This window comes from Cebus imitator, unplaced genomic scaffold, assembly GCF_001604975.1.
Source record: "Cebus imitator isolate Cc_AM_T3 unplaced genomic scaffold, Cebus_imitator-1.0 Scaffold193, whole genome shotgun sequence".
In the NCBI taxonomy this organism is placed as follows: Eukaryota; Metazoa; Chordata; class Mammalia; order Primates; family Cebidae; genus Cebus; species Cebus imitator.
In genome coordinates this window covers 2948690-2967284 of record NW_016107508.1, presented here as the reverse complement: position 1 = coordinate 2967284, position 18595 = coordinate 2948690, and the positions used below count along the sequence as shown (strand labels likewise).

Genomic DNA, 18595 nt, shown 5'->3' with positions numbered 1-18595 from the left:
AGGTAAAGAGAAATAATAACAGCTAATACTTATGAAGTGCTTACTATCAACTGCTGATAGTTGTGAGTGTGGTTACATCCATTAGCTCATCTAGTGATAGGGAATAACAAACAGTGGGGTTTTCTTAGCACAGTTGCCTCCAGCTTTGCTCTGACATTGTGACTCATGACCCTACACAGATGGAGAATTCAGTTGAAAGACTGGTCTATTTGGTTTTTAAAACTAGTCTGAGTTGATCTCACAAATCCCAGTATCTATAAGATGGCTAAATGTTTCACTTTTAAGCTGGTAGTTTTTACTTCAAGACAGAGATTGAATAAAGGACCTTCCTACCAAACAAAACAGAAGGACATTCACCTTCCCACAGACTGCATGATATCCAGCAGCAGCGGGGCTGCCAGGTCTGGGCTTAAGTGAATGAACGTGGAGAGGACCACGATGGCCAGTCCAAGCGTCTCTTCATCATATTCTTCAAGAATGGCCCCACAGTCATGGCATCTGCAAAGAAAACAGAGACATGCTTTCCATGAAAGAAAGACCCATGCTCTCAAAATATAATGTATTACAGACATGGCCATTTCTAGCAGGTCTTGGAAAAGTCTCCAAAAGGAGATGGGGGGCCCCGCTCTGGTAATCGGTAGGGGATTGCAGTGCCGCCATCACCACAGATACAGAAACAGCACACATGGCAGAGACCACGAAGATGCATCTGATTACTGAAAATATTCTTTCAGTTCCTCAGCATCTGTCCTGCACATGCGTGATTGCTCTTGCTTAGAATGAGTGCCAACAGTTTGAAGCCTGTGGATGAAGGATTTGATGCATGTGACATTATTGCTGAGAAAAGTCAGTAACTAGATTTTTCATTTGTTGATGTTAAAAATGAAAAATGCCCAGGCATGGATGGAGGCTTTCAGAAAATGTTCTATTTGTGGGTAAGAGACAGGGCAGTCAAGTCTACAGAACCATGTGGAAAGCCTGAGGAGACGAGGAAGTCTCTTCTCCACCACTCACTCAGATTAGTTTTATGAACTCACCAGGCCTGCTGAGTGTCATATACAAATGCACAAACAATGCCACCCGCTCTTGGGTAACTTCCAACTTATTGCTCTTTGTAGTGTCCTAATGTAGGGTCCATTTCATTCAACTCAACCAAAGCCAGCTGACAAAGTGAGAGGTTTTATAAAGGGAAGGGAAAGTCTACTAGGAATAGCAGGGAAACAAGAACTACAACTGCTGTTGTGACTTTTCCTTCTGAAACCTTCCTAAATACAGGCCCCCAGAAAAGCATAAAAATTTCTTACAAATTGACATTTTAAAATACAGGATTCACATTACTAAGTAAAAAAGAAAAGAAATGGAGTGCACAGAAAGGCAACTAAGAAAGATTAAGACTTGGGGAGGAGGATAATACCAAAGGAAGAGCTGGGGAGAGCCCTCTGCCAGCAACTCAGTGACTCGTGTGGACCTTCTAAGGCACCTGCACAAGACAGGCACTGCTGCTTCTTCAGTCAAGGCTGTCAGCTCATTACAAATGAGTAATGGGTGGCCAGCTACAGGGATACTCACACCAGCCCCTTCCACCTTACCCTCCTCACCTTTTATCAGAAGCATATTGTATTAGTCTGTTCTCAAGCTGCTAACAAAGACATACCCAAGACTGGGTAATTTATAAAGGAAAGAGGTTTAATTGACTCACAGTTCCACATGGCTGGGGAGGCCTCACAATCATGGTGAAAGGCAAGGAGGAGCAAAGTCACATCTTACATGGTGGCAGGCAAGAGAGCTTCTGCAGGGGGATCTCCCATTTATAAAACCATCAGATCTTGTGAGATTTATTCACTACCATGAGAACAGTATGGGGGAAATCACCCCTATGATTCAATTATCTCCAGCTGGCCCCACCCTTGACATGTGAGGATTATGACAGTTCAAGCTGAGATTTGGGTGAGGACACAGCCAAACCATATCACATACCTAATTTATCAATCAGGTCACCTTTACCAAGAAGGCTTCCTGGTCCAAGGGAATTTCTCTAAACTCGAAATCCTAAAAGCATTTTGTTTTGTTTTGTTTTGACACAGTCACTCTGTCACCCAGGCAGGAGTAGAGTGGTGCCATCATGGCTCACTGCAGCCTTGACCTCCCAGGCTCAAGAGATCTTCCCACCTCAACCTCCCTAGTAGCTGGGACTACAGGCACACACCACCATACCAGGTTAATTTTTGTATTTTTAGTAGAAACAGGGTTTTGCCATGTTGCCCAGGCTAGTCTCAAACTCCTGGGCTCAAGCAATCCACATGCTTTGGTTACTCTTTATCATATTCACTGAACAAGCATCTGTGTGCCAGGCAATATACTGGAAGAACAAATTATGACTTAAAAGCAAAGCATGCTTCTTCTGAAACTTTCTCACCACTGTGGTGACCAAACTCAAATTCTGTATACACGGTGAAGAAAATAACTATGCGAGCTTACTTGTCCGTCATCACTGTCGGCTGCTCATCGGTGAATTCTTCGGGTGCAGGCACAAACATACTGACTATGCTTGGTGCGGACAGCAGGCTGGATTTGGTGGCACCTGGGTAAGCAGCAAAGGGACAACCAGTGAATACAGACAAGCTTCAAGGGGCCAAGAAAGGCCTGGTTCTCCTCTTGGAAACCCTCCAAGGACCACACTGCCTGGAATGCAACGTGGACATCCCAATTGTACTGTAGAAAGCCCTCAACCATGAAACGAAGTCAAGAACGATTGTGATTTGTTTCCGCTTAGATGAAGTGAAGAGATAGACTTGTCTCTCTTAGGTGTGCCAGCAGGGTCCAAAGACAAAGATAAAAGACAAAGGGGGAAATCTATTCAAGGGTACCCTTAAATGAGCTACAAACACTATTTGTAGGCATAAATGGAAATTGCCCATATAATACTGCATTTCTAAAATCACAAATGCATATCAACATTATAGTTTTGCTAATATAGGAAGGTGGTAAGATCCCAGAATTCCATGCACTTAAGCAATGGAAGATCTTTGAGCTAAGAAATATCAGTGTGTTTGTTTGTTTGTTTCCTTGCTTATTTGAGACAAGGTCTTGCTCTGTCACGCAGGCTGGAGTGCAGTGGCGTGAGCATGGCTCAGTGCAGCCTCAAGTTCCGAGATTCAAGCAATCCTCCCATCTCAGCCACTAAAGAAGCTGGGGCTACAGGCACATACCACCATGCCTGGCTAATTTTTAAGTATTTTGTAAAGACAAAATATGTTACCTGGGCTGGTCATGAGATCCTTGGCTTGAGGGATCCTCTCACCTCAGCCTCCCAAAGTGCTAGGATTACAGCTGTGAGCCACTGCAGCTGGCCTTCCATTTTTCAAACTGAAGTATTTATGAATGAAATATCAAGATTTTTTGAAGGAACCATCCAGTGACTCATTCCACGTCAGCCAATCGATACCACAGTATTTAAAACTTTGGGGTTTGATGCCTTCCAAGAAATCTGAGGCAAGAAATCTTAGCAACAAGCTCCAGGGACGAGTAAATCAGTCTGGAGATTCAGGAAGCTGTTCTCCATTAAGAAAGCCACTAGTGCAAGATAGAATCTCAGATGAAAATGAGGTACCCCAAGAAGAATCTCAAAGTGATCATCCAGAATAATGCCATATACCACAAAGTACTAACTAAAACTCTAAGTTCTTTAAACAGGAAAGAAGGCAGAAAAATTCAATAGTCATTAAATACTGTTTCTCATCAAGGAATTAGTATCTTGGTGCCGGGAGGAAAAAAAAAAAAAAAACCTGGTATGATCTACGATCTTTCCTCAAATAGGAGAAAGATAATGATTCAGACAATGAGTTTCCAAAGGAATCAAAATATTCACAAAGCTAGCCAAGTGGGCATTGTGTTTCAATCTGAATTTTCGGAGGAAAAAATGGTGTTGAGCCTTTGAAAAGTCAAGATGCTTCCATACTGCAGACTCCTTTACCTGATCAAAGGTTACAAAAAAAAGTATGAGAAGCAGAACATTTGCAAATCCAAACTGCAAAGGAAAGTATCTGAAAATATCTTTATGTCACTTCCTAAGCTCCCAAATGGGAATCCAAATTTTACTACCATTTTTATAAGCTATGTCCAAGATAACATCCTTTCCTAAGTATACACAAGTGTATCATTGACAAAGATCTCCAACTGTTTGTTTCATAAAGATGTTACTTTGAGTGGAAGCAACAGTATTACAGGTATAAGTGTACACTGATTAATAATAGAAAAGACAAGAAATAGGCCAAGATAAATGAAGACGCCAATTTATTATTAAATAGCACAGTAAAGAGCATGAAGTTGCTTCAAGAGACCAAGACACAGAAAATTTAAATCCAATACTCCACATTTCTTAAAACGTTGACAGACCGCATGGACCAGATGTCAAAATGCCTGTGCTAAAAGTGGAAAAATTCAGCCCACACAATATATGGTGATATGGACATAGACTTACTAGAAACATAAGAAACTGATTTTTTAACTAAAAACCTCGGAGTCAAGCCTTTCAGAAGAGTATTGCCAATTACTGTTATACAGTAATCACAACTAAAGTCAAGAAAAGGGAGGAACTCAAAGTCATTCTGGTAGTTTCAAACTAATTATTACCTAATACAAATGCCAAGAAAAAGGTGTTTTTGACAATAGCATTGTGAAGTTGTTTTTCCATATGACAGCATGAATGTATGATGCCATCTTTAGAGCCGTCATCTATAAAAGCAAACAGGTTCAGTTATTGAACACTGGCCCCCATGGGCAACACTGGCTGAATCAATGGATTCCTAAACATTACTACTAAAGTGGGAACAAAGAGTACTTAGGAGAAGGTGGGAAATGCAAAAAGGAGGCCACAGACCTCAGCCACTTTTGGTTATACTTCAGTTACAATAAGTCTACAAGTTAAAGGCAGTCCCTACCACCCTCAAGTTGCTGCTGACATTTCTGATGCCTCCACTACTGGCTCCCCTTCTGAATAGCTGAAGTGCACTCTACAGCAGAGACAGAGGGCTCTCAGAAACTTGAATGAAGAGGGGCCCACCTCCAGAGCCCAACTTTGAAGCTGAAGATTTTGACAAAAGTCCCTTTGGTAGTCTTGGAGACAGGAAAAATTATGAAGATGTTTGTCTCAAAGCAGGTGTGCATGGATCAGTCCCCCAGCTGCACCGATGGGCTCTTCAGTTTACCATGAAAGACACTGACTTTCCATCTCAGTGTTCTCACCATGTCATTCCACTTTTACTGCTACTGGGTCGCTAGATCATGAACAAGCACGAAAGATTTGTTCAACCACTCTTACTTCTATTCATCAAAGCTTTTCCTAGCCCCATAGATTAAAAGAATCTTACCTCAACCACTACAGGAACTAAAACTGCTATTCATTGGCAAAGAAATGTTAGCAAAAGCTAGATATCAATATCTCCTCATTCCTTAGGAAAATTACAAGAGTGGCATGGTCTAGAAAAGAGCTCTACTTGATTTAAGACACTGGTTGTGAGATGTGATCATAATTCTTTCTGGGTATGTTGTTTTTCTACCAATGATAGGTTAATCTGCCTTCTCAATTAAGAAAGAACAAAAATAACAACTACTTTGGTAGTTAAAATTCAAAATGAATATTCTGACCTTAGCATAGATTGACCTGCAGCTTGTTTCCGTGAGCAACATCAAGTCAAGTGAATCTTTTCAATGCATACTTCAGAGAGCTGGAAAGAAGCTATTAACCTATGACCTCAATATTCTAGAAAAAATATAGATTAGCTGGACCATGCTCAGAAGAGTAGATATGGCATGATATGGAAAACTGATATGTCTGAGGAGGAATGCTGAAGGACCTAGGAATATCTGGTCTAGAAAAGACTAAGGGAATAAGCACCATCCAAAAAATTATAGGAGAGGCCAGGCGTGGTGGCTCATCTATAATCTCAGCACTTTGGGAGACCGAGGCGGATGGATCACCTGAGGTCAGGAGTTTGAGACTAGCCCAGCCAACATGGCGAAACCTCCTCTCTACTACAAAGACAAAAATTGGCTGGGTGTGGTGATGCATGCTTGTAATCCCAGCTACTCAGGAGGCTGACGCAGGAGAATGGCTTGAACCCAGGAGATAGAGGAGGTTGCAGTGAGCCGAGATCGTATCACTGTACTCCAACCTGGGCGACAGAGCAAGATCCTGTATCAAAAAAAAAAAAAAATTTATGAGAGAGACTAGACTTGTTTTATGTGCAAGGGTTAGAAAGTCACTATAAGGAAGAACTGTTGGCCATGTTCAAAGATGAGATGTCACGCACTCTCAGCCACTGAGGGTGTGTGAGCAAAGATCAGCCCCACTTCGTGGAGCTGCTAAGAAAAAGGATGCACCTGCTGGGTGACCAGATGATGAACATGTCCAGTCTCCTTCAGCTCTTACAGCCTGACACTCTGTGACTCAGAACTAACCTCTCATCCTCAATGGCTGCCCCTCCAGGTCAGGGTTTAGGCACGTTGGCACGTTACACTGGCGTTTCCCAGGCTGTATCTGTTCTGTGGATAAACAGAGTGTTTCAGTCTTTGATGTGGTCATCTTAGTGCCATTTAGAACACAAAGAATTTAACCAATTATCTCCTGGGGCCATTTTTTGGTCCCTGTTATTACTGATGATTAACATTTACAGGACGTATCCTAGATTTTAGGGTAGAGTTATTTGGGGCTTCACTACAAACCTGCCATTCAGTTCCATGAAATGCAACTAAAAGCAGGACGGCATCTACAACTATCCCAAAAAGTCCAGACAAGCACCCACCCTGTCCCCCAAAAAAGTTCAAATCTCATTATCTCCAGATAGGAAATGAAAGGCTAATATCACAGCCATGACAGGAATGTTTTATGCAAATCAATAAGTACATGAGTGATCATTTGGGGCAATGGCCAGAAAGGTCATACTGAAAACACGTGGAACTGGTAAGAAGGAAATGCCAGGAGTGGGACTGGGGGATGGGGAACAGGAATAAGGGGGAGGGAGCAAAATGGAGGCGTGGTGCTTCAAAAATGTTTGTTTGCATGAAAGATGAGGCAAAGCAGCAAGTCATGGTGCCATGCATGGATGGAAAAAAGGCAGGTCTCAGGACGAAGCTGGTGTGTGCTGAGGTGAATTGATCATGATCCATGTTTAGGCTACCTTTCTCAGTGTGCCTAAATGGCCAAATTTGTTCTTGTGGAGACCAGCAAGTCACTGAATCTACATGTGTAGTTTAAAGTGACATGCCACCTAACATTGTATTACACAGTCACAGGCTCTCCCCAGGCTCAGATGTGAGGAGGACTTTTTCTAGCACTAATCAAAATAAGAATATTGAGATGACGCTCTAGTAGGACTTGGTGATTCCAGAACCAGTTTGGAGGATGGAAAACAGGCCCAGGAGAACTCAGGAAAGATTCAGACAGCATGTAAATGGGAAGTATTGAATGAGAAACCAGAGTGATATGAACAAGATTGAAATTTGGTTGAAAAGTGAAAAATTCCGTTAAATGGGTTATTTGGTAAACTAAAATTTAGACTGAAAATTGAGATCAATGTGCCTTTTTATAACTACTGTGTCCATCAAACTAGGTTGTCATTGTAGTCAGAATCTAAACTGGTTGGTTAGCTTAGGCTGAGCTACCCACTAGAGAAAACAGTAGCAAAGTAAAATCATCTTCAGAGCCCTCACATTAGCATTTAATTTTCGGAGACCTAGTCAAACAAAAGCTGCTTTCTCAGTTCCTTACGTAGCTTCATCTCCATAAAGAAGGAAGCACAGTCCTCTTTGGTGTAGGCAGAAAGACTTCATTTAAACCCAGCAAACTCCTGAGGTTGGCTGTCCAGTCTTTCTCCTTCTCTTCTTGCCTGTTGGCTCTTGGCTATTCACTGCTCACTACCACATATCACTAAAATGAAGAGAAAACACTAAACCTTTACAATGTTAAGAACCCTTATCAAGTCCAGGAGAGTTGAAACTATCTGTTAAATATGAGATTGGGTATGGTGTGTGGAATTTAGTTATCTAGACTAGAGCTCTGTCTCTGTCTCTCTCTCTCTCTCTCTCTCTCTCTCTCTCTCTTCAGAATAATGAGAGCAAGTAAAATGATGTATATAAATAGTATGGCTTTGAAGAATATAATAATATCTCAATATTTTGCTTTTGTGGATATTATAATTCATAGTCATCAGGAAGAATATTAAAATAATTTCATACCACTGCAGCCAGAAAGTATTAACCACGATACTAAAAGAGTTTGATCCAAGAGTAGGCCCCAGGGCATATCACCATAATAAGCCCTTACATTTCAGTAATGCATGCATGTTGCAAGGTGTTTTCAAATTTATAATCTTATAACTCAAACAACCCATTTAATTACAGAAGAAAAAACAACAGAAAAGGCAGGCACTTAAAAGAGGACTGTGGCTGTAGTACTACTGGCTTGATAAGGTAGTACATGTACAAAACGTGGTAACAAAGTTGAGAAAATGCAGAGTGATCATGTTTCGAATAGACAGGTCATGGCAGTCAATTCTTACTTTAAAATTGAGGTTAGATGCAGTTCCATCTTATGAGCATGGGGGGGTGTGGCTGCAACCTGGTGACCCTGCTGGCTAAAACACAGAACTCATATTCCCAAACCTACTGGCAGATCATGATGTCACTAAGCTGACAGCTGTTATCACTATTATTATTACTATAAATATTCCCTCATTTGGGGGGTAATTTGTCTTTTATACAACAGAGAATATGGATAACCTGCTGTGTGTTTTCCTTTTTATTTGCATCATGAAACCATAGTTCCATTCCCCAGATCAATAACCTAATGTCTGGAATCTGGGTCTTAGAGAGAACAAGAGTTGGGCCAGCCTCAATGGAAGAGCGTGTCCCTCCAGCACACTTGGGAAGTTTAAATAGACTTACTAATTACTTTAGGTGGTTTTGAAAAATTATCTGAACCAAAGAACATGAGAGAAAATCTATTCTTTAACAAGGGAGCAGAGTGGACACAGAGAAAGTGGCATTCGCTAATCCAAGAGGTAGAACGAGAAGAAAAAGCTTGACCCACCAGTGTCCCAGTTGCTGATGTTATGGGGGGCGCTAGACTGATGCTCCAGCTGCCGCTTCATTAACTGGCTCATTGTCAGAACTCCCAGAGATCCCCTTTTCATCTGCCTATACTGAGCTAGATGGAGGAAATTAGGAGATGATTATAATAATAAATTTCCACAGCACACAAAGGCTCCACACATCCATGTAGAATTTTAATTGACCCTTCATTCGCTATTCATAATTTTTGGTAAATTGTATGCTTCTGTTCAAATGAGAAACTAAGGCACTCTGCTGTTCCGGGTACCTTTCTTCACACAGTGAAGATGGTAACAGTGCTCATTAGCACTGATTTGTCACCTGTAAATATTTATCCCAGTTACAATTGAATGAAATAAGATCATCTTCATCTACTTTTTAAATTATATACTCTGCTATGTTCCCAAAAGGATTTGAGAAAAATAATAAATTTAAATTTATGGCTTAACTTTCTTTAACGGAGCTTGCGCGTACATTGTTTCCATCTTCTTCATAGTTCCATGAGGTCCCGGTGTATCTGTGTATGTGTGCATGATGTGTGTGTGCGTGTATATTTTAGGGTAGGATGACACATATCAACCCCAATTTTTAGAGAGAGAAATTGAAGCAAATGCAATTATGTGACTTGGAACCAGTCAGCAACTGAGGTGGTCCTAAAACCAAAATATATCAACTCCAAAGTCAAAAGCTGTTTTCAATCTCTGTGTGAGCCTCTGCCTACTGTTTGAAAAATGTGAATCAATTAACAATCCACGAGTATATTCTAGTACATAGCTTTGTTTTTAAAAAGTGGTAACATTTTTATCCTGTAAGTTAAGCATTGAGATACATCCCACCAGTGAAATGTCAAGTTATTAGCATTTCCAAAACAGAAAACAATGAAAAACACTTTTGCCAGTAGATTGCTGAGTTGGAAAGCAGCCTCCTCTGCTCCTATTCTCAGCAGGCCCACCAATCCCTACCAACCAGCCCAGTGTGAGAGGCAGACCATCATGGATGCAACTTTTCTACATGACCCTAAACACCTTGTATATTTGACAACTTGTGGTTATTCACTGTCTTATAAGAACAATTTCAGAAACTGAAGCTGTGAACTACATGCCCAAGAAAGGGATGGTAGAAACTGGGATGACTGTATGGCCCCTGGAAACTCTTCAATGTTATACACAGGTTTCACAATCATGGCACCAAGGTGGCAACTTGGTGTGACGTGAAATCAATTATAACATTATTTTTAATGTGACTAGCATGCTGTTTGATTAATGGTGGTCACAACATGTTTAGCTACAAAATAATCAGCTGATTAATCAAAAGAGAAGGGAATTCTTGTGTCTTAAAGTCAACATTAACTGAATTCATGAAAATGACTACTCAATCTAATACTAAACAGCTCTGATTTTTGTCGCTGATTGGCAAAACTTACAATGTTCTGACTCACTTGAAAAGCACAGCTTTCAGTAAAATTCAAAAACAGAAATATTTTCCAAGATTTAACAAATTTAAAAATTAGCAGCATCTAAAAGACTCAAAGAAAAATTTAAAACCTCTACTGACTGAATAATGTCTTCAATTCTCAAGTGTTTTTAAAGACAGCAGAATTCCCTGAGAATAAAACCCTTAATGTTTAGCTCAGTGTATAAGGCACCAGGCATGATGCCTCCAAGAACATACCACAAAGAGCATGCTTTTAATGGCAAGGAGGAGAAAGGAGAAAATCTAATGAAGCGCTAAGCCAAATCCAAAGTCTAGATCAACCATGACTTTGGGATCACGAGACATTTGTAAATTCATTTTATGGTATATGTAACCAGCATTTGAGTCCTACTGAGCTAATAATCCTATTTCAAATTATACTCTAATTCACTATCTTTTTTATTTCTTTTTTTTCTTTTTTGAAACAGGGTGCACAGGCTGGAGTGGAGTGGCATGATCACAGCTCACTGCAGCCTCCATCTCCCATGCTCGAGTGATCCTCCCACTTCACCCTCCTGAGTAGCTGGTACTACAGGTGCGTGCCACCACGCCTGGCTAAGTTTCATTTTTTTTGTAGAGACTTGGGTCTCACTATGTTAACCAGGCCAGTCTCGAATCCCTGAGCTCAAGTGATCCTCCTGCCTCAGCTTCCCAAGTGCTGGGATTACAGGTGTGAGCCACCGAACCCGGTCCATTGTATTTTATTAAAGATTACTCATATAAATTAGGAGAAGACACACTTTCATGATTTTAGTATGTGGACATAATATTGGCATTTTATCATGTGATCAAACAGATTTTTGTAATAAAATAAGAATAATTAGATTCAGAACTAGCCATTCTTCTTTGTTACAAAAAGGGCAATTAACTGTCATTTGGAAATAATTTATTAGAATTTCCATAATCCTTATTACAGCTGATTTTGAATTATTTAAAGGAAGTATGATATACTAAAAATGAACACGGGTTTGTAAGTCTAAAGGGCCTAGCATCAATTCCTGTCTCTATCACTTAGTGGGTATTTGACTTTAGGCAAGTAATTTAGCTTCTCTGAACCTCAGTTACCTAATCTATAAAATGGGGCCAACAACATCTACCATGCACATGCTGATGTAAGAACTGGATCAGATAACAATGCATGTGAGCCACTTTGCACAGTGCCTGGCACATGATAGGTGTCAAATAAATCGTAGCTACAATTACTATAATGACTGCAAACTCCTGGAGAACAAGTGCTGTTTTATTTATTCACGTTTGACCTCCAGTGCCAAGCACAGTGTCTGGCATCCAGCAGATACTTAATAAATAGTTGCTGAATGAATGAATGCATGAATGAATGAAAAATGAAGATGATGATGTTCCAAACTACCAGTCCACTATTTAAATTAAGATCTTTATCTGGTTTTTCAGGATCATTGAAAGATGGTCAAATGAAAATTATTAAATAGCTTTTCAGGCAATGTCCACATGGAACACAACACTTATCAGCACATACGACAAAGGTTTACAGAAGCTGCACCTCTGCTCGTATCTCTGATTCTGGGCAAGAAAGTCTCACGCTAAAGTCTCGTAATTAACCCTACAAAGACAGGTGGACACCCTTACAGAACTTCAGTGGAACTCAAGCGCTCATGGACAAAATCTAGGGCCCAGTGACAGAATCCAGTTTTAAAATACTTGCCTCCTAAAGATCCTGTAAAATGTCACGCCATTTCCACTCTCCAATCCCAAAGAGCTAAATTCAGTCATGACTTTGGGATTATGATATATCATACATTTATTTTAAGATAATTTAGAACAAATTTTGTCAATGATGGAAGCGACTCAAATTAAAGAAAAGTGTTCCATGTAAAACTCTACCATAGACAATGCTTTTCATGTGCTCCAAATGGTTTTCCATGTTTTATGTTCAGGCTATACAATTTTCATGTTATTGAATAATGAAATTCAGTAATCGTTCCTTAACAAATTAGGATACTTGGCCAGTCAGTAACCATAGCGATTTATCAAACTTGAGATATGGACAAAAGTGGGCCATCCTACACCTCAGGGTCTCTGAGAACATACAACATACTGTCACCAAGGAAGCTGACGCAACATTAGAAATATATATGTACAATACCAAGATCGTGAAAAGTGAAAACAAGGCAGCAGATAGTGTTCTAAAATAAACGTACAGATGAAATAATCAGCAGAAGAAATCTTACTTGATATTGAGGAATGGCTACTTGTTTCCGGCACACCTGCTTCTAATGTAGGGGCAGATGAAGATTCTCGTGGCATTTCCAAAGTTGAAAGTCCTTTAGCAGAAGGATCTACAAACAAAAGTATTATTTAAAACTCAGGATACTGATTAAAAACAAATTCAAGAACTTTTTCTGTATCTTTTCCCTCTTGCCTACTACAACCATTCAAATTTTCATATACTTTCTGGGCCTAATAGTTACTTTCATAGAATTACATACACACTGGTTACAATGTTCCAGGGAGAGCTGATTCTGTGTGCCATTCTGCACCTATGGATCTGCCTTTTGAAGACTAATGATAGCAAAATTACAGAACTAAAGCTCAGTTGCTCACAATGCATATCCCCAAACAAGTCCCTTAACCTTTCTGTACTGAATTTCTTTTCATCTAAGACGTAAATATGCTCAACAGTTCATCCTATCTATATACTCTACCTTTGTCTGACAATTTCCTACTCATTATTTGCATCTCAATTTATATAGAAAATTCCTCCTTTAGGGAGGCTTCCATGACCTCTCCCCACAAAAATATACAAACAAAAATGCTGGGTCAGGTGCCCTTTTGATGTAATTACAGAGCACCTTGTCTTCAACCTTCTCCAGACTTACCACACTATAATCTAATTGTCTGTTTGCTTGTCTATAACCTTCGCTAAACCTTAAGTGATTTAGGAGCATGGACTGTACTTAACCTGAAATAAATGTGCATGATTATTTCAGATTTTATATTTTATTCATTGAGCAAGAAGCAGACTGTCATTGGTTCTCCTATGTGACAAATGTTGAATCTAAAGTGAAATATTTTCTGCATATAATATTGTCTTAGTAACCTATCAATAATATCCATAACCTTTCTATGGTGTCAACCATTTTTTCTTCCCAGAGAGCAAATCACATACATACATACAAACATACAATTTAAGGATACAGATGACTTTCTATTATTGGATGATAAGTAAACTTGCTAACTATAGAACAGATCCTAGGTGAGCGTCTGGGAGAAAGGTTTCTGAGCACTGATTTCAAAGCATCCATTTTTGATTCTCAGAGGTCCTTCTGAGTAGGTATGGTTGCCAGATTAATATAACCTCTTGCTAACAAAAAAGCATAACTCTTGTAAAGCTTCCCAAACCCTGTTAATAAAGCATAAAACAATGACTGCTGTTAAATTACTTTAGCCATTAAGATAGTAGAGATCAGGTATGATTTTTCTCTTAGGTATCCTCCCCAAAACACTAATCAAAAACATTCATAATTGTCTCTCTTACCGTTACTGGCCTGCATTCTATGCGTGCTACAATTAACACCTAATAATTTCACCAATAATGTTAGTGAAAAAGCTCAAAGCTAATGTTCAATAATTCTCTGAAAGATTATTAAGACTTTCAGAGTTGGCTGGGCGCAGTGGCTCAAGCCTGTAATCCCAGCACTTTGGGAGGCCGAGGTGGGTGGATCACAAGGACAAGAGATCTAGACCATCCTGGTCAACATGGTGAAACCCCGTCTCTACTAAAACTACAAAAAATTAGCTGGGCATGGTGGCGCGTGCCTGTAGTCCCAGCTACTCAGGAGGCTGAGGCAGGAGAATTGCCTGAACCCAGGAGGTGGAGGTTGCGGTGAGCCGAGATTGCGCCATTGCACTCCAGCCTGGGTAACAAGAGCGAAACTCCGTCTCAAAAAAAAAAAAAAAAAAGACTTTCAGAGTTTTGGTGTGCCTATTTGTGCGTGTGTGTGTGTGTGATGGAGTCTTGCTTTGTCACCCAGGCTGGAGTCCAGTGGCGTGAACTCAGCTCACTGCAAACTCTGCTTCCCGGGTTCAAGTGAGTCTTCTGCATCAGCCTTCCAAGTATCTGGGATTACAGGCAATTCTCATGCCTCAGCCTTCCGAGTAGCTGGGACTACAGACAGGCACCACCGTGCCCAGCTAACTTTAGTATTTTTAGTAGAGACAGTGTTTCACCATGTTGGCCAGGCTGGTCTCAAATTCCTGACCTCAGGCGATCCACCCACCTTGGCTCCCAAAGTACTGGGATTACAGGCATGAGCCACTGTGCCTGGCCTTGGTATGTCTTTTAAAATCCTTGGTGTATGTTTAATTTTAAAGAAACATCTTACTGTAAGAAAGGCGGTAATAATTATTAGTGCACCAAGATTCTGTAAGTGAAGCAATCTTTTATCAGCCCTCCATCATTTTATGAAACCTTTTATTTGTATAAGTTTAAGACAAATATCTGAATAGAGCTATCCACTTGGCTTAAGATATTTGTATTCAATGTTTTATAGTGATGGGCAGAAAATGCCAGGCTATCACTTCATTCCTTCATCAGACATTTGCCAGCTCTCTACTAGTCACTTGGGATACAATCAGTGAACAAACCAGACAAAATATTTGACTTTAGGAGCTTTCATTTTGGTGGGGAGAGACAGACAATAATTAATATGCATAAAAGTGAATAAATTATTGTATGTTAGAAGATCAATTCTCTGTAGGAGAGAAACAGAGAAGAGAAAGAGAGACATCAAGATGCCAGGTAGGGGCTGGAGAGTGGGGCATAGTCCAGGGCAGGCCTCACAAAGAACCTGGTGTTGGATCACAGAATTAAAAGAAGGGAGAGAATGAGCCAGACATATCTGGCAGTTCCAGGCTGAGGCAGCAGCCAGTGGAAAGGACCAAAGGTAAGGAACACAGAGCGGGTATTCAAGACTGGGCAAGAGGCCACTGTGGCTAAGTAGCATTGTGATGGACACTGTGTGAATGCAGTTGAAGAGCCAATGAGGACTGGGACCACATAGGGCTTTGCAGGCATTTAAAGAACTTGAGTTTTTGCTATGAAGGAAATAGGGAGTCACTGGAAGGTTTTAAGCAGGGGAATAGTGTCAACTCCGATTTTAAAGGATCACTTTGGCTATTGTGTTGAGAGGACACGAAGGTAATAGGAGTAGAAGGTGGGAGACCAGTCAGGAGGCTCTAGCAGTTCCTCTAGGTCAGAGATGTCAGTGGCTCAGGCCAGAGTGGAAACAGTGAAGGTAAGAAGAAGGTTCCACATTCTGAATGCGTTTTGAAGGTGACTAAGGTTGCCAGATTAAATAGAGGATGCTTAGTTAAATGTTAATTTCAGATAAACAAGATAATATTTTAGTATGGGTAAAAACAGTCCCATGCAATATTTGAGAGATGTGGCCCCAATCCTTCATTTCTCCCCGAATCCATGCCTTTCACCATGTGACTTTGACGTTCTACCACTAAAAAGGAAAAGTATATTTCCCCTCTTGACTTTGGTTCAGCCATGTGATTTGCTTTGACTGACAGAATGTTTGCAAGCATAACATGGCCAGAGGCTTGGAAAGTGCCTATACAACTGGGCTTCTTTTCCATTTCTCTCCTACAGAGAATTCTTTTGTGGCTCTGCCATCACCATGAGAATATTTCCAGGCTTCAGGGTCAAGGTCAGCGAGCATGAGAAGCAAAGCCTAGCCACTCAGCCTTGGCCAATTCCCAGGTCAGTCATAGGCTCTTGATCTAAATAAATACTTATTGTTGTATGTTGCTGAGGTGTTCGTTACACAGCATTATTCCAGCAATAGGTAACTGATCATTGTTGTAGCATACAGACAACATGTAAGGGCTAAAACCAGATGGGATCATAGAAAGAGTAAGAGTTCATAAAGAAGAGACTAGGATCAAGGACAGGGACCACAAGGCACTCTATCATTAGGGGATAGAGAGGAACCAAAGAGACCGATGAGGTGATCCAACTGTGTCAAAAACTGCAGATATGTCGACATAAGACCTCATGGCTGACTGCTCACAGATTTAGCAGTGAAGGCCACTGGTGACCTTGACAACTGCTGTTTTGGTGAAATCGTGGGAACGAAGTCTTCATAGGAATGATTGTTTTAAGAGATAGGGTATCACTATGTTGCCCAGGCTGGAGTGCTGTGGCTATTCACAAGTGCACTCATAGCTCACTACAGCCTCCAACTCCTGGGCTCAAGAGATTCTCCTGCCTCAGCCTCCCAAGTAGCTGGGACAACAGTGTGCACCACCATGCCCAGCCTATGAATAGCTTTTAGAAATAATAGAATGGAAGAAAACTGGAGACAGTATAGACAACTCTTCCAAAATGTTTTGCTACAAGGAGAGGAGTGAAATGAGATAATAGTTGGGAGAACATGGATCAAGTGCTTTTGCTTAAGAAAAAGAAATAAGATTATGTTTATATGCTCAAGTCAAGGTCCTTTAGGAAAAAAAAATATTAAAGTAGGACACAGATGGGAGAATTTTAGGGGCATATATTCTTGAGTAAGTGAGAGAGATAGAATCTTGCCCACATGTGGAAAGGCTGGATGTAGACAGGAAGACAGTTAACCTACAGCCTAGCCACGACGTCCAGGTGGGTAGGTGCAGAGGCTGAAAGGCAGGCAGATAAGGTGGTAGGAGGCTGTGCACAGTCCTTCTAATGATGTCAATTGGAAGACTTATTGAAAGTTTGGGGAGAAGAGTTGCTATGAAATAGTTATTTAGGAGACTGTAAATATATGAAATAGTCATTTAGGAGACTGGAAATGTGAAAGGACCAGGAAAATATGATATGTTTGCCAGGTTGAAGGACCCAGTTGAGGTTCATACCCATTAATTTAAAATGAGGCCAGTCAATATTATGTGTTTTTGGCTTAAAAAAATTTTTTTTTGAGACGGAGTCTTGCTCTGTTGCCCAGGCTGGAGTAGAGTGGCGCAATCCTGGCTCACTGCCACCTCCACCTCCTGGGTTCAAGAGATTTTCCTGCCTCAGTCTCCCAAGTAGCTGGGACTACAGGCAACTGCCACCATGCCTGGCTGATTTTTGTATTTTTGGTAAAGATGGGGTTTCACCATATTGGCCAGGCTGGTCTTGAACTCCTGTCCATGTGCTCTGCCCACCTCAGCCTCCCAAAGTGCTGGGATTATAGGCTTAGGACACCGTGCCCAGCCTTTGTTTTTTTTTTAATTTTTTAAATTTTATTTTGTGCATGTATAGTTGTACTTCATACAATTTCATTTGCACAAACAGGCAGTGGGGCAGATTTGGCCCAAGTGCTATTGCGTACCAATCCCGGATCTATGCTTTCACTGGTCATGTTAAGGAATTCAAGCACATTTCTTAATTTTCTTTTAACTTCTTGAACAATACACTATGTGTTTTTACCTAGTCACATTCATCAGATAGGTGCAGGTACTGGTAGAAAGAGAGTTGGATTTAACACGGTGTGTTTAGCCAAGCAAATCTAAAAAGGGAAAGGCCAGAGAGGGTGCAGGCAGGGAGGGATTACACTGACAGCCTGAGTTTAAGTTCAGTAAGGAGAAAAGACATGAAGTAGAGGAAGGACAACATAAAATACTAGAATCAATACATGATTGTCCAGGGAGAGAGGAAATGGCAATCAGAGAATGAGAGACGTGAAACTGAGATCATGAAGAGGTTGCAGTTATTGGCAATAACAAGGTCTGTGATGTGACCGTGGGTGTCGGCAGCTGAGCTAAGGGTGGAAGATAAAAAAAAGCAATCGCTGGAGAAGATGCAGTCAAGGAACTGAGTGTCAGGAGTGTCATCTACACTAATATTAAAATCCACAGGAATTCAGACAGGAATAATTTAGGAAAGAGTAAGAAGGGCCACAAATCAAATTTGTCAACAAGTGAGAAAGGGCCAGGGCTAGTGATGATGTAGCAAAGCAAGTGGTGGGAGCCGTGGTCTGAGTGTATGCAGCTCAGGGCAGGGCTTTCTACA

At 40.8% G+C, this 18595-nt stretch overlaps 1 protein-coding gene across 16 annotated transcripts in view; it reads right to left on the bottom strand.

Annotated features, from left to right (window-relative positions):
- UNC79 (unc-79 homolog, NALCN channel complex subunit) overlaps window positions 1-18595 on the bottom strand; it is a 276166-nt gene that overhangs the window by 63751 nt on the left and 193820 nt on the right. For 13 of the 16 annotated variants that reach the window (XM_017547000.2, XM_037745182.1, XM_017546992.2 and 10 more), the window contains 5 exons: window positions 12789-12896; window positions 9089-9205; window positions 6460-6543; window positions 2479-2581; window positions 358-498 (listed from right to left, as the gene is read on the bottom strand). In XM_017547000.2, the coding sequence (XP_017402489.1) occupies window positions 358-498; window positions 2479-2581; window positions 6460-6543; window positions 9089-9205; window positions 12789-12896 (553 nt within the window). The remainder of the gene's footprint in view (window positions 1-357; window positions 499-2478; window positions 2582-6459; window positions 6544-9088; window positions 9206-12788; window positions 12897-18595) is intronic. The other 3 variants (XM_017546999.2, XM_017546991.2, XM_037745178.1) reach the window with 2 other exon arrangements.